The sequence below is a fragment of the Mixophyes fleayi genome, chromosome 2 (genome assembly GCF_038048845.1).
Source record: "Mixophyes fleayi isolate aMixFle1 chromosome 2, aMixFle1.hap1, whole genome shotgun sequence".
In the NCBI taxonomy this organism is placed as follows: Eukaryota; Metazoa; Chordata; class Amphibia; order Anura; family Limnodynastidae; genus Mixophyes; species Mixophyes fleayi.
Window position 1 is genome coordinate 351,050,964 of NC_134403.1, and position 24,093 is coordinate 351,075,056.

At 40.1% G+C, this 24,093-nt stretch overlaps 1 protein-coding gene and 1 long non-coding RNA gene across 2 annotated transcripts in view; both read right to left on the minus strand.

The window, feature by feature from the left end:
• Nucleotides 1-24,093, minus strand: part of LOC142139481 (uncharacterized) — a 928,167-nt gene that overhangs the window by 14,081 nt on the left and 889,993 nt on the right. The gene's annotated exons all lie outside the window — the stretch shown is intronic.
• The window catches only part of MRPL39 (mitochondrial ribosomal protein L39), a 71,958-nt gene continuing 69,187 nt past the window's right edge, over nucleotides 21,323-24,093 (minus strand). Inside the window, exon 10 of the mRNA XM_075197116.1 lies at nucleotides 21,323-21,455. Within this exon, the coding sequence (XP_075053217.1) occupies nucleotides 21,408-21,455 (48 nt within the window). The 3' untranslated portion in view covers nucleotides 21,323-21,407. The remainder of the gene's footprint in view (nucleotides 21,456-24,093) is intronic.

The window sequence follows — 24,093 nt, forward strand, 5'->3', positions numbered from 1 at the left end:
TTGTTTTGATTGGGTCATTTGTGTATAATAAACAGGGAGGACTTAGCATCTACTGTTATTGGATTACCCGTGTATGACCCTTGGCTTTGTTTTTCTGGACCTTGATTCTTTGTCTGTTGCCCTGACCTTTGCTATGTTTCTGGACTTTCCTTGTTTGCTGCCAGCCCTGACAACTTTTCTGTTCCTGACCACGGTACCTGCTTCGGACCCGGGCCTGTTTCCTGACTACGCTTCTTCCATCTCCCGCTACTCAGCGCTACGGTACGTTTCATAAACTTGTACTACTCTGAGTGTAAGACCGGGGGGCATCCGAGTACCCGTGAGCGCGTCAAGCTCTACGGGAAAGGCGGCTGCTATAGGTGAAGACCGCTTCTGCTATAGTTCTACAAGTTTATGATCATACTGATAGCCGTATTAGTGCCTCACTGATGTCATCGCATCCTAGTGAGTGGATTGGATGTATCCACAAGAATATGTTTCAGTCCACAAAATAGCTGCCTTCAATGTGTTCGTGATGGGTGCACCTTATATGCTACTTTTTTAGCTTTTCTTTTTTTTTTCTTTTTATTTGCTGAAATGGCAATAGATATGACTGTACTAAATGCCTTCAAGCCAGATGTAAAAAAAAAAAGTGGTCAAAATAGTAGAGGCTACAAAGTTTTTAATGCAGATTAAAGACCACAAAATATAAAAACAAACCATGTACATGCGTAATATTTACTTTACAAAACAAAACGTTTGAATAAATGAATGAGCTGCCTATTGTGCACATAAGAAGTCTCAATAACAATGCAAACACCAATAAATGCTTTCAATAAAAAGAATGTATCTGATATTAGTTTCATGAAGGCTGTAAAATAAAAGTGTCTAGTGAGGAAGATATTGAAGGACATTGTATCCCCCATCTCTAGTTTTCTCATCTTCACTAGCGCAGCAGTTTCCAAGATTAAAGGATCAATATATTATTGCAGACTAAACCAAGGGCTCCTGTTACTAAGAAACAGTAATTAGCCACACAGTGCATTAAAAATTACTTGGATTAGAAGATAGTTAAGAAGTGTAATGAATGTATTTTGCTGTAATTAGAGGCGGGTGAGTAATGGACTCACGCCGGGTGTGATAGCAGGGCACGGCACCAGAACTCTCTATAATGTGAGTGACGGCTGATTTGAACAAATGTCCCATAAGGAGATAAATGGATGTTCTAAAGCAGGCTTAGGCAACCTGCAGCTCTCCAGTTGTGGAACTACAAGTCACAGCACAGAGTGCTGAAGCGTGTACTTTCACAACTGCTAGAGAGTCACGAGAGGTCTAGGCATGTTCTATGTAATATCAGCCCTTATATTATAGATATAAAGGCTGTACGGATGTGTCTAGAGCTGGATTAAGGCTTTGGGGCCCCTGTGGTCTAAAATTAAGAGCATATAATTTACTTATTACATTTTTATGGGGAAGTATTTGTTGGTGAAACCTGGCGCATCTTACCGCAGACAGGGTTATCTCTGGTGAAAGCTGGCGCATCTTACTGCAGACAGGGTTATCTCTGGTGAAAGCTGGCGCATCTTACCGCAGACAGGGTTATCTCTGGTGAAAGCTGGCGCATCTTACCGCAGACAGGGTTATATCTGGTGAAAGCTGGCGCATCTTACCGCAGACAGGGTTATCTCTGGTGAAAGCTGGCACATCTTACCACAGACAGGGTTATCTCTGGTGGAATCTGGCGCATCTTACCGCAGACAGGGTTGTCTCTGGTGAAAGCTGGCGCATCTTACCGCAGACAGGGTTGTCTCTGGTGAAAACTGGCGCATCTTACCACAGACAGGGTTATCTCTAGTGAAAACTGGCGCATTTTACCGCAGACAGGGTTGTCTCTGGTGAAAGCTGGCGCATCTTACCGCAGACAGGGTTGCCTCTGGTGAAAGCTGGCGCATCTTACCGCAGACAGGGTTGTCTCTGGTGAAAACTGGCACATCTTACCACAGACAGGGTTATCTCTGGTAAAAGCTGGCGCATCTTACCGCAGACAGGCTTATCTCTGGTGAAAGCTGACACATCTTGCTGCAGACAGGGTTGTCTCTGGTGAAAGCTGGCGCATCTTACCGCAGACAGGGTTATCTCTGGTAAAAGCTGGCACATCTTACTGCAGACAGGGTTATCTCTGGTGGAATCTGGCGCATCTTACCGCAGACAGGGTTGTCTCTGGTGAAAGCTGGCGCATCTTACCGCAGACAGGGTTGTCTCTGGTGAAAACTGGCGCATCTTACCACAGACAGGGTTATCTCTAGTGAAAACTGGCGCATCTTACCGCAGACAGGGTTGTCTCTGGTGAAAGCTGGCGCATCTTACCGCAGACAGGGTTGCCTCTGGTGAAAGCTGGCGCATCTTACCGCAGACAGGGTTGTCTCTGGTGAAAGCTGGCACATCTTACCACAGACAGGGTTATCTCTGGTAAAAGCTGGCGCATCTTACCGCAGACAGGCTTATCTCTGGTGAAAGCTGACACATCTTGCTGCAGACAGGGTTGTCTCTGGTGAAAGCTGGCGAATCTTACCGCAGACAGGGTTATCTCTGGTAAAAGCTGGCGCATCTTACCGCAGACAGGGTTATCTCTGGTAAAAGCTGGCACATCTTACTGCAGACAGGGTTATCTCTGGTTAAAGAAGTGTTATTGCAAGCGATAACTATTTGAAGCGATAAACCGATATCACTGGGAAAAAACGGCTTTTCGCCCTTTGAAAAATATGTCTCTTAGTGTATGCAAAATCTTTAAGGCGAATTCCCTGACCGGCAGTGTTTATAAAACCCAACGGGGTTTGGAGCTTGATGAATAGGAACTATAATGTATTAAAACTTTACTATTCAGTCACTCTGCAAAAAAATTAAAATCAGTAGATTGTGCTTATCTGGTATCCTCAGGTTCAGTTATATGGTGTTGGACATGGTTGTGCACAGGGGAAAACTGGGTGCTGGGGAGATTGATGTGATAAGAGTGGCAAAGGGAGACAGACACACAAAGGGGGAGAAAGAAATTACAGACACCCACAAAGCAGAGACAAAGACACAGATATATGGAGACAGACCGGTAGTAGTCACCATATCGATGCTGACTACACCGACAAGACTTACCGCAACATCTTGAGTCCGGACGGCTGCTTCTCCAACGAGGATCCATTGACGCTGTTAATGCTGCTCTTAAAGGGGTAATATAACTATGGGGCCATGTACAACCCTTTGTAAAGTATATTGTACATGGCCCTATAGTTACATTACTCCCTTAAGAGCAGCGTTAACAGCGTTGATTATGTCAGAGATGTCATCCGGCAGCGTCCTCTTTCTTCGGGATTGCTTCAAGCCGCTTCACAGAAGAGTCGTGATGGATCCTCGCTGGGGAAGCAGCCGTCCGAACTCGAGATGTCGTGGTAAGTCTTGTCGGTGCAATCAGCACCGTTATTCTGTACCCCACCTGAGACAGACACCCTGGGGAGAGGGAAGGAGATGCAGACAGCGGAACAATAGAGGAAGAGAGTGGTGCTCAGACACTGCGCACCCCCTTGAGGAACGGGAGAGGTGGGAGTACTTTTACACCAACATGAGAATATTTTTATATTTGCCAAATTAAAGTCTGGCCTATCCCTTGTAGCTGTTATGTATGACTGTGTGTATGTGTGCCTCACTGTGTAATCAGAAAGGAGGCGCGTGCTGACTTACGGAGAAGGATCTGCAAAGATGACTCTCCCTAATGCTCGCTCAATACATTTCCACTGCTGTCACCATCCTCAGATGGTATTAGATGAAGACTTCAAGCTCCGAAAAGTTAAGACATATATGGAGCAGCCCCCCCCCCCCCCCCTTCCATAAGATGCTCTTGGTGTGATCACTCTGTCTCTCCCAGAGACCAAAGCAGGTCTGATTTGTGCTGGTGCACAACTTTGACAAATTTCTGATACTTAACTACTCGTGAAATTATGTGTCTTTAGCCTAGGTTTGATCTTGGTTATTTCAGGTAATCTTCTGTATTATATGAGTAATATATGAACACTTGGGGGTACCTGTCTTTAAAAGGTGTGTGCAGGTAACACTAAAAACAGTTAAAAAAGCATATTAAAAAGCAAATTCACTACAGTGACTGACTACTGCAGAGACATCTGTCTGTACCTGGTCACTACCAACAACATCCAGTGAGGCTATAGCAGTGTAAATAGCAAGATCATTGGTCAAAACCATGGAAGCACGTCCAATCAGGATCATCATCATCAGCAATTTACATAGAGCCATTAATTCTGTACAGAGAACTCACACACCAGTCCATGCTCCATTGGAGCTTACAGTCTAAATTTCCTAACACACACACACACACACACACACACACACACAGACAGAGAGAGGATAGGGTAAATTTTGATAGCAGCCAATTAACCTACCTATATTTTTGGAGTGTGGGAGGAAACTAGAGCACCCGGAGGAAACCCACGCAAACACAGGGAGAACATACAAACTACACACAGATAAGGCCATGTTTGGGAATTGAACTCATGTCCCCAGTGCTGTGAGGCAAAAGTGCTAATCACTAAGCCACAGTGCTCTGTCAGAGATACCTCTGTCAGACACCACGGCATGGGCAGGGTCTGTGGTCATCAACTCATCTGGTAGGAAATGGGAGGGGCAAGTAAGCAATGGGATCCAGTGAATCAGAAATAAATGGTGGTATTTGCTAGCAGTAAATTGCAAATTTTGCTGCATTTCAGACCAAATTTGTGTCGGAGAATATTTTGGAGGATTTAAACATCTGTAAAGATTGACACACTCTATATTCTCCGGAAATACTCTGTGGAGCTTTGAAGTTTCTGAAGAGCTCGCTGGCTACAGGTTGTTCTATCCCCAACTTAAAGCTGGGGACTCCAAGACATACAGAAGATGAGGATTTATAAAAAAAGAAAAGAAGATTAACCCAAATTATGCAATACAAATCTCATAGACGTCCCCTATAGTCTGTTTGCCACCAAAAATAAAGCCCTGGTAAACTTGTCTTTACAGCATGGTAGCACAATAGTTAGCAGTGGGAATACAAAATGGCTAACAGTGGGGGTGTGGCTTTGATTCAGACCTAAGTTTCAGGTTTGTTCAGTCTCTCCATATTCACAATGGTTTCCTCAGGAATTGCACTGATGCTTTTCACAGCTACAGATGTTGCTAAAGAAAGTACTTTATTCCCAAGTATTCCAACCCACCGGTCAAATGACAACAGAAGAGGAAGTTATTTAGCGCCCTGTATAACGCATTGCATCTGGATTTCCAGCCCACCTCAAAGTGCATGTCTACACGATTTTAGATTTTTCCTAAAATAATGCTTGATTTAGCCTCATTTATGGTTAAAAATATTCATGAGAGTGAAGGGTTCGTCTTTGTTACTATGAGCCGCGATGGCCCTGGCTGTCATTACAACAGCTGAGATGTCATTTCCTTCTGCTTCACCCTGGCCATCACCGTGGCGACGGTCGGGACACTGTTTATCAGCACCGCATCCTGGCATCTGGGGGCAGCCGGTCCCCCGTGCACATTAGTACTTAACATATCAGCATCCTGGGGTAATTAGGGAGTACTGCCCCAATTACTTAAGCAGCCCCTGGGGCTTATTTTTATGCTATTTCCTCCTGTCCCCTGATTGGCTACCCTATCAATTTAAGGCAGGGAGGGCTTAGCCTCCCTGTCGGTTATAGAATTCATTCCCTGTGGATTGCTAATCTGCTTGTATTGTCTGCTGACTCCTGATTTTCTGTTACTGACCGTTGGCTTGTTCTGGACCGTGATTGTATGCTGATTGCCCTGACCTCTGGCTTGTTATTTGGATATCCCTGTTCATTGGCAGCCCTGACCTATTTACCTGTCCCTGACAATTCTGTCTGCGACGGACCCCTGACCTCGGCTTGCTTTGACCACCCACTCCGTTCTTGCTACCGCCTCCTACCTTCCAGCTGCGGTATGGCACTTAAGCTTGCACTTCGCAAAAGTTAAGTCCTGGGGGCATCCAAGTGCCTGTGAATAACAACAAGCTCTACAGGAAAGGCGGCTGCTATAGTTGAACACCTCCGTCATTGTTCTGCAAGCTTGTGTCAATAACTACTAGTCGTAACAGTTACATGTGTCAACTTTGAACTTTTTATTAGACGGGATTCAATAGCCCTAAAAATATGCCTTCTTAACCTTCTTATCTCGGTTTAATAAATTGGCTCTGCAAAAGAACATTTTGTTTTTGTACTACTCCAGAATACGAGATGCATTGGTGCTCCTACTCAGTGCATTGGTAAGAACGCTCTGACCAACTCCTCCCCTCTGCAAACTTCTGCTCCTTATGCTGCCATCGTGCTCTGTAAACTCATGTATCTCTGTGGAAATCTAGGCAATTCTACCCGAATCAGGACAAATTGCGCAGAAAACTGTTTCCTAAATTGACTTCCAGTGTGTTTCCAAATTTTAACAAGCAATTTCAGGCACAAGTCAAATTTAAAATATCTGGACATATTCTAGTACGTTGTAGTTCCCAGCATAATGTATTTTTTGGGTTTTTGAGTGGAGTTACGTCTTAATAACTCTAGTTACTCATCTTCTCTCACAAGCCGAGTTCATGATATCCCCATCCAAAACTGATGGCCATTCCATCTTTTTCACCAGTGTTTTATTGTTGTTTTATTTATAGTCTTCAATATAAAAAAAACGTGATCATTTGCAGTCATTAGATTTGATTACTGAACAAATCTGAGCATTCAGTTTGGTCTTCCTGTGTGTGTTTAAATTATTCACATATTTGATCTCTCAGTCATCAGATTAACTGATAGCGACACATTCCATCCGGCATCTGAATACTATTATCTGTAAAAATGGCCTTCAGTTGCATTGAAACGAAAGCACATTATATACTATAAAAATATTTTCTTTTTGAATCATCTCATGGTTTTTTTTTTTTTGCAAAATTATTGTGCAAATCTGATATATTTTACACAAGCTAAATCCAGTTATTTTTTATTACATCTAACCTATAAAAAATGCAATTGAGGTTACGGATGAAATTGTCTGAGTAGAATAAGAGGTCAGTCCGTATCAGGTCTGCCAAACAGCTGTTCCGGGGCCAGAGAAACCACAGCTAGGCTGCATCCTGGCACTTGTATATGGAGAACAGCCAGAACTTTACAATTTACAAATCTCAGCAAACAAGATAGGAATTCCCACAGCAGCATCTGTACCAGTTACTTATATATAGCCAAAATATAAAACATAAGGAATAGCAGCTGTCACTGCTCAGTATTACACACGTCCTCCTAATAAGGAGAAACCCATAAAGCAGCCTTAGGAAATCTGCGGCTCTCTAGCTGTGGGTTTACAAGAAGGCATGCTGGGACTTGCAGTCCCACAGAAGCTGGAGATCCACAGATTGTCTTCCTCTGCATTAATATATTAAAGAAAAAAAATGTTTTTATATATGGGTGGCACAGTGGTTAGCATTGCTGCCTCGCAGTGCTGGGGTCATGGGTTCAATTTCAACAAGGGATCTGTGCGGAGTTTGTATGTTCTCCCTGGGCTTGCGTTGGTGTGCTACGGTTTCCCCCCACCCTTCAAAGTCATACGGACAACATTAGTAAAGCGAATTGACAAAACCACCAAAATGAGAAAAACGCTAAAGATTGATTTTTCTTATAATTTGGGGATTGTTATTTTTTCAATAAACTTTCTTTAAATTCCGTCAGAAGTTATTGTATACCAATTATATTCTTATTCTCTGGATAGTTAGATTTTTTATGGTGTTTGTGTAGCGGGAGGTACTTAACATCTTCTCTTGTTCATACTTGCCAACTCTCCCAGAATGTCCGGGAGACTCCCGCATTTCGCGTGAGTCTCCCGGACTCCCGGGAGAGTGTGACTATCTCCCTGATCTGCCCACTTCCTAGTGAAGTGGACAGAGTTAGGTCCAAAACGCCACGATTCACCGGGAATCGCATTTTGCGTCATTACATAATGGGGCGGGGTCAAAATGACGTGAATTTCGGAGACCCGCCACCTGCACACCCTTCTTCCCCGGCAGGCTCCCGGACTATACTTGCCATAAGTTGCCAAATATGCTCTTGTTTAGTCAGTAACAATATAGAAAAACCAGCCATAAACTTTAATGGAATAGTACTTCCTAGTGAGCAAACAATTTAAACAAGTTTTAGGGGCATAGGTATTATTAATCTCAAATTATGCCTCTTAAGTATCATCAATTATCGATGTTTTTCGCAGCGATACGAGATGAGTTATCTGATCAATCATACAATTTACTCATGCCGGAACAGCCTCTCCAATAATTAGCTGTCCCAAAAAAGACTATTTTATGGAGTCTTAACTTCTGGGCTCTCTCCCTAGTTGTGTTTACTGCACATTCGCTGAGCTGTGTACTCCTCCCTGGCAGACAATGGCAAAACAATGGTAACAGCGGCCATTGGCATTTTCAGATGGCGTTAGCAGGCTCCGAAAAGCTTTACAGGGCATCATAAACTGGTCCTTTTTCGCCATCCTCATAAAGAACTATGGAGACGCGGTAGCTATTGAAATCCACAATATCTCTTCATAAATAGCGCAGATACTTCATTTTGTCAGGATTAAAGGCGGCACAAAAACTGTTTCATAAACAAACCCCTTAATTTGAAAAACAACAACACTGTCTTCTATCATTTTATTTCCCGGTAATGATTTTTCACACTGCAGCATTTTATGGTTTTTAAATGTGTGAATACAGTAAATAGTTTCCACCACAAGAAATTGCTCACAGCATTGTACAGAAACCGCTGACAGCTCAGGTGCATCGAGATTTATTTTGGCTGCTCTTTGATAGATATGAAATTGACGTCTCTGACTGATGGAAGAGACATAGCACCATATGAAACAGATGCTTGGGTTGGTTACAATATAAAAATAGAATTGTTTTTAGTAGGGCGTATTGTAAAAGAATAAATCAAAAGTAGAATAAAAGCTTAGATTACAATTATTTAATATGTTTTGTGTATTTTGGGCACTATGAGGTTTTTTAGCTATATGTAATTTTTTTTCCTACAAGAGGCTTGACACGTTTCTCTTTATGATAAGATTATATATATATATATATATATATATATACATATACATACATATACATACACACACACACACATGCATACGCTGTATGTACAAACTGGGCTTCATTTCCAATCCTGAAAAAAAATCAGTTGAAAAGCACTTTATAAAGCATGCTCTTCTTGAAGTGATTTTGAAGAGGTTTTTCCAGGCTCCATTGATTTGAATAGAAACCTTCTCCATGCGCACGTTAATTTCAAAGTAGAGACACATAGGTGTCTACAGAAAAGTTGAAAAAATGAAAAAAAAAAAAATAGGAGTATACATCTTAGTAGAGGGATTCCCGACCAGCATGTCTGGGTGTATTTCTGCAGCGTCGGGGGGATGGATTTGTCAATTAAAATGTAGGGGTCAGAGGTGAAAAATCTCTAAAAAAAACCCACAAAACACATAAAAAATATGTGGATGATATATGAAATATTTAAATAAACAGTACCCACTATATTTTCATGTTTTCAATTGTATTTATCATAATACTTAAAGAGACATCTGAAGATACAATACAGTTCATGCATCACAGAAGATTGTTTAGACATAATTGCAGTGTTTTGGCTGAAGCCACTGCCATAGTTACCCCATACATAGTATTATTGTCATCTAAATGGTACTTTTGTTCCATGACTATTCCACCTAGAAGTTCTAGAGTTCTTACCCATTTCATAGCTGGAATTATTTTTCCATATATGTCTCTGATCATCATCATCATCATTTATTTATATAGCGCCACTGATTCCGCAGGGCTGTACAAAGAACTCACTCACATCAGTCCCTGCCCCATTGGAGCTTAGTCTAATTCCCTAACACACACACACAGACAAAGAGAGAGAAAGTGAGAGAAAGAGAGACTAGGGTCAATTTTGATAGCAGGCAATTAACCTACTAGTATGTTTTGGAGTGTGGGAGGAAACCGGAGCACCCAGAGGAAACCCACGCAAACACGGGGAGAACATACAAACTCCACATTATTGTAGCTAAGCATAATCTCTTTTTATTGGGTTTATTACATATGTGCATTCCAATCTCAGTTCATTCTGGGTTTTGAACATATTAATATGGCGGGTATACCGACGTCTTGGAGAGGATGCATTTCTCACTAGTGATAGCATCTGAATATTAGAAAATGAGAACACAGAACAGTAATAAAAGCACAATAATTAAGTTTAGAAAGGGTCAATAGGTTACATTTAAGATTTTAGAGATCTTAACGTGGTGGCAAATTTAGAAGATTTAATTATGGAAAGAGATAATTTAAATTTTCAGTATACTTTAGATAAGGCTGGTAAAATTGTTATAAAAACTTGCTTCTAAACACGTTCCAGGTTTAATCCACTCAAAACAAAAAATAACTGATTAAATGTATTGCAGAATTTGGTGGGAAAGGAGTACTGTAAATTAGCTTTTAAAAGACGAGTTCATGAAAAATTTATTGGAATCAGTTTAGATGAGCGAGTATGGATGCATCAACAGTATACTCATCCATTATACATACATATGGTCTTCGGTGACTTACCTTATTAAAGTTTCTTATTAACCGTCCACATAAACTTCATCACTATTATCACTTTATCTTCTTACACACAATTACTCCATGTTTGAGGTTGTTGCCCTCAAAGTTGGGGCACAGCTATGGGGACTTAATTTCTCCCCCTTCTATGTTATAATGGTTGGTAAGATTCACAACACACCTTTGGCAGTAATAACTTTTATTGTAGGAATGTTATCATATAAGACAGATTCATTTATAGTTTTACTTTTATGGTGCATGAGTTTAAACATTTTTTTTTAACGAATAAAATTTTTATTGGTTTTTAAAGTTTTTCAAAAGGGGTACAGAAGAAAAAAAGGGGGGAAAGGGTACATAAAGGGGATGGAACACAAACACAATGCACTTGAAAACATACAGAATCAAAATCAAATGTATCTGACTATTCGTTGTATACATTAGGCTTGACTAATACTTTACACACCAACAAACAAAAGATCATTCACCAGCGTCATTAGAGGGCGAGGGTAGAGAACGTGATGGATTTCCCTCCCCATCTGTCACATAATTGTGCCAGGCTCTCCACTTAATCAGCGGAGATGATGTTGACGTGGAATATGGGACACCCAGGGTTTCCATTTCGAAATTGAAATTGATTTTGGAGATCACCTTGGCTAGGGTAGGGGGGAGAGGCTGCTTCCAAGCCTGAGCTATAGCTGCTTTGGTTGCTATCAATATCTGGCCTGTCACGTATCTATCCCAACTGGGAAGAGTAGGGGGATAGTATTGCAATAAGGCTAACTCTGGTGTGGGGAGGACTGAGTGACGAAGAACTGAGCTTATCAATTGAAAGGCTTTATTCCATATAGGCCTTATTACAGGGCATGACCAAAATATATGGAAAATATCACCACGCTCAGAACAATTACGCCAACATAGTGGAGATATGGAAGGCCAGATTTTATGAAGTTTGTCTGGGGTAACATACATTCTATTCAATAATTTTACCAGCATCTCAGTATGGTTAAGGCACTTGGAAATTTTAAAGGAGTTGGCGAAAATGTGTTCCCAGTCTTCTTCTGACAAATCTAACTGAAGGTCTGATTCCCATTGGATCTGAGGTTTAGACTTAGGAGCGATATCAAGACCCAATAAGGTTTTATACCAGAGGGTAATGCTGGCTCTACTACTACCTTTAGTTAATGGGGAGTAATACCTGGCTAAGGGAGGGCCTATTGCCGGAATATTCAACGGTAGGGAAGTTGTTTAAACATTTTTTAACCTAAGTGAATAATATGTATTATTTGACTTCATTATGAAAAATATCCTAGATATCAGTTTGAAGATGTGCAATGATTGTTTATTACATACTGCTATTTACAGAGAGATGAAACCAGGTAATTCTATACGGAGAAATAATAGTTATCATAAAAATGGGTTCAGCGTTGTCCCTGTCGGACAGTCTCTCCATCTGAGGACTTGTTCTCATGAGAACACCTTTGAGTAGAGAATTAAAGAGACATGGAGAGATTTGAACAAGACTTCTGAAGCATGGATACCTGACTTCTTTCTTAGGATCAGTTTATAAAACAGAGGAAAAACAGTGTTCTACAGTGCCGGACAGTGGGGAAAACAGCATACATAAAACCAGGACATGGAAGATAGAAAAAATAAATACAGATTTAAAATCAAAAGGTAATAAGGGCTCTAGAATGTAAGCTCTCATTAGCAGGGTCTTCTATACATTAGCTCTCATCTACCTCGTTACATGCTGGTTTACTCACAGGCACGGAATTCATGCCTGTATCTGTATTGTTCGCTCATTCTCAGTTTGTACCGGACAGATAATGTAATTGTATTCATGTATGTGTTATTATGCTTAGCTGTTTTCATTCTTCTGTTCATGCTTATTGTTTTCATGTATGTAATTTCTGTAATGATTGAACGGTGCTATGGAATCTGTGACAACCTACATATAAACAATGATGATGATAAGGAGAGAGCTTGCAATCTAGTGGGAAAAGGGCAGAGCTGAGACAAGAAGTACGAGTGTTTCACAGAGTGGAGTGGGGGAACTGTACCATTGTGAGTAGACTAGGTGGGAGTAAAGAGGTGGGTTGTCAGAGCTCATATAAGCCTATGGTAGAGTCTGATCACACATGGTAGGAACACGTAAAAAGTATATAGGTGATCAATGGTGTCAACTGCGGCATATAGGTCTAGGAGGATTAGTGTGGAGAAGTGACTCAGACAGGCTTCACAAAATTGATTAACAGTCTACCTACAGCAAAGTCTGAGTGTTATGTTGGGGTTGCACTCTGATTGCAGAGAACTACTCAAGTACTTTGGAAGCAAAGATAAGGAAAGAAATAATGTGGAGTAGTGGAATGGTAGTTGGAGAGAGAGAGACTAGCTCAAGTGAGTGTTTTTAGAAAAAGTGAGAGGAGCACATATATAAAGGATGATGGGAATGTGCCAGTGGACAGACATGTTGAAAAAGTGGAGTATGCAGTGGGGTAGAAGGAGGGTACAGGTTGGGAGGAAATAGGATAGAGGGGCCAGGTTGTGGGATGACAGAATGAGATGATTGCAGAAACTCCATTCTTGGTTCAGGGGAGACTACAATGAGGGTGGATTGGGGAGGGCTGGAGAAGCTGTGTTGGCTGTGCGTTCTTAATGAATGTTGTTGATTTTGTCTTTGAAGTCACTGGCATAGTCATGGGTTGTGAATGAGTAAAGGGGAAGTGGTGCGGGGGGCAGTTGGGGCAAAGCGGACCCAATGTGACTATTAGAGAAATGGGGTAAGTTAGCTCAGCTAGTGGGATGGCATTCTTGTAAGAATAAAAGATGAATGTATAGGGTAGAAAAGCCGCATTACAGTGAGCTTTCCTTGCCTATGGTCATTGGTAGCCAAAATCAGTAATTCACAAAGTGCATAAAGATCAAAATTCAAGTACAAACTAAAGACATTTCTCGATTAAATTGTAAGCTCCCACAAACAGGGCCCTCACACCAACCGCATATATCCTTGTATTGTTTCTATGTATCATTTGTTTTTTAAGAGTTGTAAGACTCTCTGGCACTGCAGAGTTTTGTGGTGCCTTATAAATGATGATTAAATGACAATATTAAGCTGTTTTCAAAACTTTGAGGTTTCTCCTAAATTGATGGTTTGTCAGGACACAGACAACACACTTTCATCAATCAATTTGGTGCACAAAAGCTACAAGCATAAGATTCTATTCCTTCTCCTTCCCTTGGACCCGGAGAAAGCATTTGACTGCATTTTGTCAGTACTAAACGAAAATTATCCATATTAGAAAAGAAACCAGACAACGGTGTCCATTATCTCCTCTATTTATTTTAACAATGGTAACATTAGCAGAATTAGTAAGAACTGAGATATTAGGGAGATAGAGGTTGGGGTTAGAAAATACAAGATGTCTCTTTTGTCAATGTCATTCTGCTTAACCCCCCCCCCCCCCCTCCCCTACTCATCACTCCTGAATTTATATAAAACGTTAGATTCATATTCTACATTATCAGGATATATAGTTATTTATACCAAGTCTGAGGCCTTGCCTATCTATATTACAGAATCTACAAAGTAACCTTGGCTCTAAATCACAATTTTAATTGGAGAACCAAGAAAATTAAAAATGTGGGCATTTATATTACAAGTAACTATAGCATGCAATATAAATAGAAGTTTGCCAGCATAAAGTCAGATTTACTCACATGGGGACCGAATATTATCCTGGCAAAGGGAAATTGTAAACATTAAAATTAATATTCTCCCTAGAATTTTGTAGCTCATCCAAATCATCCCAGTAGCTGTTCTTGGTGATATTATTAAGCAACTACAAAAACATATATCCCAAATTATTTGGATTAGCAGACCATCTAGGTTCTAAATCCTAAAACTTATTATGAACATTCATTTGTATCAGTGTATTATTGCTTTAAAGAACATCTATACATTCTAATTATTATTATAATAACATTTATTTATATAGTACCAGCATATTCCATAGCACTTTGCAAATGGGAACAAACACAGTAGTAAAACAAGACTGGGTATTAGAGACTGGAACTTACAGGCAGACAGAGTTAAGAGCAGGGGCAAACGCAGGATTTTTAGAGGGGGGTTTCAACACCACGCCATCAGTGGGCGTGACCAGCATGCATGGGGGCGTAGCTATAATTTCAGACAGTGCTTGGCTGCTCTCCAACTCTTCCTATCCCCATAATATACATGGGCAATGCTGTGTGCACTACTGTTAGGTGCACGCAGCTCTCCCTTTTCAAGCAGATCCATGTGAAGCGGGGGCAGGGTCCAGCCACCTCAATTATACAGTTCCCTAGGCTTGGAGGGGGGTTTCCAGGCACTAGAAAAACCCCTCAGTTTGCCTATAAAGAGGGCCCTGCTCGCAAGCTTACAATCTATATAACAATAAGCATTTGATATATGAGGTTAAGTGCTACATATTGCATATTAGTCAAAGATTAATATGCTTTATGATCCAATCACACAGAAATGTTGGTCATGTGGTCACAGAGTTGTCTTGTGTGAACTGCGTAAAGGGTGGTAATAGGGTACTCTAGGGAGATTAAGAAGATAGTTGAGGAATTTCTTAAGCTTATCTGAATAAGTGGGTTTTCACAGAATGCTTGAAAGAAAGTCTTGTTGTTCGAGAGAGGGCATTTCACAGAGTGGGTGCAACCTGAAAAAAAAAGTCCTGTAACTGGGAATGTCAGCAGGTAATGAGTGTGGATGAGATATATATAGTTATATATTATATATATATATATATATATATATATATATATATATATATATATATATATATATAGTTTGCCCTCCCTAAAATAACAAATATGTTAATAAAGATGACAAAAGAATGTTTTGTTTTGTATTTTTATACAATGTTATCTGGAAAAAAAAACCAAAACGTTTATGTTTAAAAAAAAAAAAAGGAATTCAGTGGAGAAAAAAAATAAAACAAAATTAGTTTGCCAAGCCCTGTCAACATAGTTTGGTATAACTGTGAATGTTTCTGTGCGCTCTTTGGATAAATGGTGGCCCAGCCCAATTCGTTGCTACAGGGGAGTTTAAATCCCGTCCAGTCCAAAGTTACCCTCTGTCATGACAAAGAAACAAATAGAGTAAAGTAAATAAAAATTGAGTTACAGCGCCGTTAAAAAAGGCAGTAAAGAAAAGCAGATAAAATTGGACATTATTCCTTTTTATTTGAAGTAGCCACATCCAGGAGTCTGAAAAATTTATGCAAACATCATTTCTTATGCCTGCGTTCACAACTTCTGAATAAAAAATCCACAGACACATTTATGAGTGTTTGGTAAGATTCACATTTAAATGACCGAAGATGTGTTTTATGTCCATCTTGGGAACATAGCTGAAGCACTTCAGTTTTTTGTTTTCGTTTTAACATATATGTACATCCGCAAATAATTAATCTCATGCCTGGGGCTGGTCTTTGGAGTATGTCGGTTTCGGGCATATTTTTAGCACCGCATTTTTCGTTTCACTTAATAATGAATTATAATATTGAGAACCACACAGACTTTATGTTTTGTAATTTATGTTTTCTTGCCATAGTGAATAGCATTTTAAAGGTTAGTTGATTGAGGAAAAAATGACTCATTACTAACTTCTGATTCATTAAACTGGTTTTGAAATATGACAAACTACCAACTGAACAAAACACCAAAACCGAAGCTCCAAAACACAGGAATCATTTACAACTGGCAAATTCTACAGATCTTATGCCAGATGGAGGCCTGTTAGTGTGTTTGGCAAGTGACCACATGCACAGGCAGATAGCAGTCATTCGGCAACTGGATTTAGAGGCTGTTCAAAAGTTACCCAACCAATTGCAACCAGATTATATTTTGTTTGTGCATGTTGATCACCTACAGTGATATTTGGTCAAATTTCAGATAGTACCATATGTTCCCTGTTTAGCCTGACATTAAAAATAGGGATCAATGTGACAGCACCATGGACAGAGGCCACCGATTCCAGCTGGCTTATGAACACTGGCTCAGCCCAGATAAATCTGCTTCCAGGACACATGTTAAAACTTTAGAACCCTGTGTCAGACCAGAGAGTGGCCACAGCACAACCAGGTTTATAGATTAGACTCAGGCCTAAGGTGGCAGAATTGTAGTGGGGCCGACTGCCTTTGTGTCCTCTCCTTATCACTTTGTCCTTATGTATACCTGACAACATAAGGGCAATGATCAATTAAATTAGTGGCAGAATATAGCGGTGTGAAAAAGTTTTTGCCCCCTTCCCAATTTCTTCTATCCTTGCATGTTTATCCCACTTAATTGTTTATATCTTCAAACCAAGTTGAATATAAGGCAAAGACAACTAAACACAAAATACCCAGTTTTCAATGGTCATTTCATTTATTAAAGGGAAAAAAAAAAAAAAAGTTATCCAACGCCAACTGGCCCTGTGTGAAATAGTAATTGCCCCTTTAGTTACTCATTTGACAGATGAACCAAATTGAAATGATAATTGGGTTCAAATTAGACTAGACACAATCACGTTTGCCAGCCCTGTTGAATCTAAATATCACATAATTATTTCCAGCAATGTGAAGTTGGCTAAAAGGTCTCAACAAGCAACACGGTCAAAATAAATTTTTAGAAGAGATGATAAAGAACGTTATTGATCTATTATCAGTCTGGAAAGGGTTACAAAGCCATTTCTAAGGCTCTGGAGCTCCAATAAACCAAAATAAGAAAACTTGGAACAGTGGTGTATCTTTTCAGGAGTGGTCAGCCTATCCAATGCCTCCAAAAGTGCATCGACAACTCATCCAAGAAGTCACAAAAGAACCCAGACGAACATCTAAGGAACAGCAGGCCTTCCTCGCCTCAGTTAATTCTAGCGTTCGTGATTCCACCATAAGAAAGAGACTAGGAGAGTCCACGGGAAAGTTGCAAGGTGAAAACTACTGCTAACCAAGAGGAACATAAAGGCTTGTCTCACATTTGTCAAAAAAACATTGATGACCCCCTAAGCTTTTTGGCCTAATGTTCTGTGGACCAATGAGTCAAAAATGGAACTTTTTTTGAAGACATGGGTACATCTGGCGTCAACCCAACACAGCATTGCACAATAAAAACAGCATACCAACAGTCAAACATGGTGGTAACGTGATGGTGTGGGGATGATCTGCTGCTTCAGGAACTGGGTGAATTGCCATAATTTACAGAATCATGAATTCTGCTCTCTACTAAAAAATTCTAAGGGAGTCTGTCCAGTCATCAGATCTCAAGTGCTATTGGGTTGTGCAGCCAGACAGCGGCCTGATCCACAAAAGCAAGTCCACCTTTGAATGGTCAAAAACAAACTAAATTAAGGTTTTGGAGAAGCCCAGTTAATGTCTTTACTTGAATCCAATGGAGATGTTGGTGCAGACCCTTAAAAGGGCAGTCCGTGCTTGGAAACCCTCCAATGTGGCTGAAAAAAGGCAATTCTGCAAAGAGTGGCCCAAAATTCCTCCAAAGCGACGTGAAAGACTGATCTCCAGTTATTGGAAGCGTTTGGTTGCAGTTGGTTCTGTTAAAGGAGGCACAACCCAGGGTTTCCCAAACCCAGTCCTCAGGGCTCTCCAACACTGCAGGTTTTCTGGATCACGTGACATAGTTAGGACCACCTGTGGATCTGTTACAATGTGTCAGTCAGTAATGAATACACCTGTGCTCCAGCAGAGATATGGAAAACCTGCACTGTTAGGGAGCCCTGAGGACTGGGTTTGGGAAACCCTGGCACAACCTATTAAGTTTAGGGGGAGCAATTCATTTTTCACATGGATGATATAGGTGTTTACTTAGGTGTTTGATAACTTTTTCTCCTTCAATAAATGAAATGACCATTTAAAAACTGTATTTTGTGTTTACTCAGGTTGTCTGTCTTATAGTCAATTCTGTTTGGAAATCTGAAACACATACGTGTGACAAAAATGCAAAAAGTGTACATGTATTTTCTACACACGACCTAAGTGATGTGGCGCAGATTAACCACCTAGATCTGTTTTATTGGGTGGAGTGTGAAAAGTGGGGGTGGCAAAAACAAGTCAAACTGCTGAACCTCAACAGATACAAAGTGACTGATCATAGAGACGGGGGAAGATTGGTTTTAACTACATGAGTAAAATGGAAAAGAAAGGGCCAAACTATAAATTTCTATTTCCTATTGTCCGATGTAATTATAAAAGTACGAACGTAATAAAATATTTTAAAATACACGCTGTGTATTAGCTCACTGCCTGCACAGAGACACAACATAAAACTAATGTCCTTTATAAACATTCCCCTGTACTAGGCACAATTAAGCAGAGTTCATGTTTGAGGGAGCAGTTTAGAAAGCAGGGCACAGCCTCCTAGCACAGAGTTAAGATGTAGCATCTGATCACACTTAAAAAGCAATGGAGCGAAGAAAGACCCAGCAAGCGATTAGGATGTTTTGTGCCTGGACGGTGAGCAGGTTATTGCTGGAATAAGAACATTGTTCCTATAGGGAAGAAAAGCTCTGCTGAGCAACATTTTATTTTTATTGTCTTTTCGCATCCAGTTGAATAATAATGCGTTGGAAATAACAATGTCCTCCTGTGTTCTAGCTGCACTTGTACAAGTGGATTACACTCTCAGTATGTCATGCATGAGCCAGAGAGACGAGCCTGAAATATACACTGGTGCTTTTTTACGGACACTGCATGTGGGAGCAAAATTTGCAGTAAACCACAGCAAACATCATCAGCTATTTGTATAGCGCCACTAATTCCGCAGCGCTGTACAGAGAACTCTCTCACATCAGTCCATGCTACATTGGAGCTTACAGTCTAAATTCCCTAACATACACACACAGACACAGGTCAATTTAATAGCAGCCAATTAACCTACCCGTATGTTTTTGGAGTGTGGGAGGAAACCGGAGCACCCGGAGGAAACCCATGCAAACCCAGGGAGAACATACATGATTGAACTCGTGACCCCAGTGCTGTGAGGCACAATTCATGATCAGTGTCTTAACACTGATTTTATTGCTTAGCTAATTGCCAACCAGTTGCTGTGATGGTGCAATATTTGCAATGTCAGCATTTTCCTTTTGAAAAAAGCACCATTTAGTTCAATCAGAATGGGTAGGACTTTTATCACCAACAAAAGATAGAAATAACTGCTGACCCAATACAGCACTAATATCCAATCTTACATATAAAATCATAAACATAAACAACGCTCATAGGTTTATCTTTACACATTAGTATGCTACAAAGTAGTAACATTTTGGGGTTGACTAAATTCTCTGCAAGATGCCACGCGGGCACTGGCCAGAGCTGTAACATCGCAGATTCTGCCTGGCACCCCAGGCGTGCAGTAAAATCCACTATATTGGGTGCTGTAGTACCCGGAAATGTTCACCTCCCAACATCTTGCAAAATTGAATCGACCCCTTGATATGTAACTTTTGTATATTTGTCCAAATTTATTTTAGGACATTAAGTTATTTGAAAATCATTGTGTTCAAATGCTCATAGCGGGTATAACACCGCAGTTCTCATGTGCACCAGTTTTTAGGATTATCCCCATAAATGTTCACATGTCAATTCCTTGTCATATATGCTGATCAGTATCTTTTCATCCATAGATGTTACATGTGTCAAAATGATAACAATTACACAGCTTTGGACCTGTGTGTATACAAATCTGGCATTTTAGATGCTATATTGTGTCCCACCCCGAGACCCAAGTAGTCTTAAAAGCCTGCAATATAAGGTAAATGTATTCAGTTAGCCAGCAAAGCACATCACTTACACTCAACATTTTCCTACTTCCATTCACTGCTAACACTGTACGACACTTCTAGGTTATTAATATCCCCATAGCATTTGATTGTTAAAGACATTCAAGCCTATGTCAGAGCATGAAGGTATACGCTTTAGCACTAGAGGGCACTGTGGCAGAGATAATTTGAGTCTACCTAGGCTCAGATCATCTTCTTGATGCAGGAAACACTGGGGAGGGATCACACCACTAGTATTTCCTTCATGTCAATCTTTTTGAGATTGCTTTTCCCATGTGTTCTAGTAGCAATCAGGTGTCCAGAAGAAATGCCTCACAGATCAATGGCTAACACTGAGGGAGTGGGCACCAGTCAACTTTGGTGACTGCCTAAAGGTGGGACGGGACAACATAGATTCTACAGCAAAAGCACAGGTTTAACATAGATGGGTTATCATACATAGAAAAAAGAGCTGAATATCCAACTTACAGACACCTGTTTCAACCGTATTAGAGCCCGACAGTGCAAGATGTGGTCTAACGGCTTCTGCAGGGCAGAGAGCTTGGAGAGTACCCTGGCAAAGCATACAATCTGTTATGGAGAGTTGTCCCCATTCAGGATATAGAACAGGCCTGACCAACTTGTGACACTCCAGATGTTGTGACACTACAAGTCCCATCATGCTTTGCCAATAGATAGCCAGTTGATATCTTGCAGGGCATGCTGGGAGAGCCTCAGGTTGGCCTGGCCTGATATAGACTGTGGATTACAGTCTTCACTCATTGGTTCTGTGCGACAAATAGCAAGTAAATACCTTCTTCTTCAAGATTTAGTAATAGGTACACTTATTTATAATAAGCACACAAAAACAAATCCTGTACATAAAATGGTAACGGCAAATAGTTTATTTTTTTTTATTAACAAAAACGCAAAAAAATAGAAAAGAAAAATGTGTTATCTGAATTATACAGCGGGTGTAGGTTCTGGCTCTTGATTTTCCTTCTCTGTGACCTGTGGGAAAGAAAATGTAATTGTAAACATAGGGATATGATAATGTTGTAATTATACATTCACGCCGTAAAATATGATCAAACTGTGTGCCAAAGAATCTGTACAGGGGTGAAGAGGACACAAGGGGATGGAAATTATCTAAAGGCAACAAAAACAGGAATACATGGAAACATCTTCATAAATAACACAATTACAATATAATAATGTTCCTCCCGTCTCTGAACATTTTTCTTCCCGTTAAATCACGTCTGCATCAGTGCTACACGCAACGTTAGGCGCAGCCTCTAGCGAAACCTACGGCCACTTGTGAAGCCTCTGAAAAATACCATGTTGCTCACCATTGCAATAATCCATTAATTTTGTCTTTAGCGCTCGATTGACAATAAAAAAGGGCCCAGTCCCTCCACTTGTAGGTGACCAGGTATCAGAAGATAAAGTCTTAGGGGGGTATTCAATGGTCAGCAAGTTGTTTTTTTTGACCGCGTTAAGTCATTTTAACGCTGTTTTTTATCATTTTCGAGCAGGTTAACTTTACCCGCCATTGAATTCCATTTTTAACGTTCATTTTTTTTTTTTGCATGAAACGGTCCTTTTGCGCTCCATTAGACGGTCTATTAAAAGTATTGGGTGTGCAAGAAGCAGCCGTGTTAAAAGCTATTCAATTGTTTTTTAACGCAGTGCGTTAAACAGAAAAATATGCTGTTTTATCTCGCACCTCTTTGGGGTATGTTAAAAAAAATAAAAAATCAGCTGAAAAGTATTTGAAATCATGTAATAATGTGGAAAAAAAGTAAAAAAAACTTATGTTTATCACTAATGCCTAACTTGTGTAAGTTGATTTTCTTGTGAAAAAATAAAAAAATGAAAAAATATTTAAAAAAAAATTCACTAATTATATTTATGTATGTTTTTGGTACAAATATGAATGTAGTAATGTGTTTTGACATGGTATAGATGATTGTATGGTAAAAAATTGTTCAATTAAAAAATATAAGTACTGTAATGTAGATATTATCAATGTGTAATGCAATCTAATGTATAGAAATTTATGCAAAACCTTTATTTGTGTTATACATGACCGCATTAAAACTCACCTTCACTCCCCTAAAAAATCGCAAACACAATGTTTAACGCGCGGGGGCAGCGTTCCCTCTTTTTCAATTGAATTGCGCAAGTTTTCCCACTGCGCTAACTCAAAACAGTCGCTATTGCCGTCAAAAACCCGCAGAAGATTATTTTTATTTTATTTTTAACGCTGCGGGAAAAAAAAACACCTCGCTGACAATTCAATACACCCCTAACAATTTGCTCTCCAATTATTCTCATACAGTAGGAGTGCTGACAGCTTTTGTATACTGTACACCAAAACCGGACAACGTCAGGAAGAATATTACTAGAGATTGCTAGGCTGGCATGTTCCTCAAAGCATGCACAGCACCACCTGCAGGTCATGGAAAGGTACTGCATATTAAAGGATTGGCGGTGTTATTACAAGGGAGAATTGTAAAGTTATATCTGAACAACTCTGTTCACTATAAAGTCTTTCCGATATCACAGATAACTTTGAACAATAAACTAACTGTCCGATTCTAAATAAAGTAAAAACCATAGGAAATGATTCCAACAATGCCCTGCTAATTCTAGTTCAATAAACGTATGGGAATGTAAATATTGTGGGAAAAAGGCAGACTGTCCTAGAAAAACTGGGACACATGCGGGAGATGTGCGTGAACTGTAAAAGCAGGGCAAGCCCTACAAGCCTTAGACCTAAACATCTGTCCTCAATACGACAGAATTATAGCTGCACGAGGACAAAGAGTAGGCAGTAGAGAGAATTTTCTGACAGGCCATCACAGAAGTCTTATTGAAGTCTTGTCATCTTTAGCAACACAAAGATGACACTATAGCCAAACTTGTCCTAATAAAAAAAAATCTCTAAAGCTGAAATTCAAGCTAGTTTCCCGACTTCTTGCCTTTGTAGCTCAGAGACGCACTGCATCATCCTCACTAAGAAATAAATACTTATGTGACTGGTTGATGTAACTCATAGCAAGCGAACCAGCTATAAGCGTAGATTATCCTAGTGCAGATATAGACAACATGTGGCTCTCCAGTAGTAGAGAACTACAAGTCTCAACATGTCCTGCCTGCCTGAGGGATGCTGGGACTTTTAGTTGTATGGCAGCTGGAGAGACACATGGTGCCTGGTCTAGTGCCAGTCTGACTAATGAAATTAAGTGATCATTGGCTACAGCACAATCATGACAATTTACTGCATGTTGTATGTTTATAAAGGGATAATATAAATGTAATGTATGCCAACATGGAAACCAATATGTAACGTGATCATGTAAAAAAAAAGAACATAGAAGGTTTATTCATTCTTAGAAATTATCTAAATGCAATCCCAGGTTACAGCATGAACAAAGACATTTTCTATACAAGAGCCCTGTCTCTGCTTCATGAACTAATGTTGTCTGACAGGTTAGGTCAATCAATCGTTGTTTACGAACAAAAACATCCAGAGTTATTCTTGTCCATTTTATTTCTGTCTCCTAGCTCTCGTTCCTTGTTCAGCCGTAGCTGTAACCAGAATACACTGCGGGTACCAACGTCCCTATACTCTGCAGCCGTACCT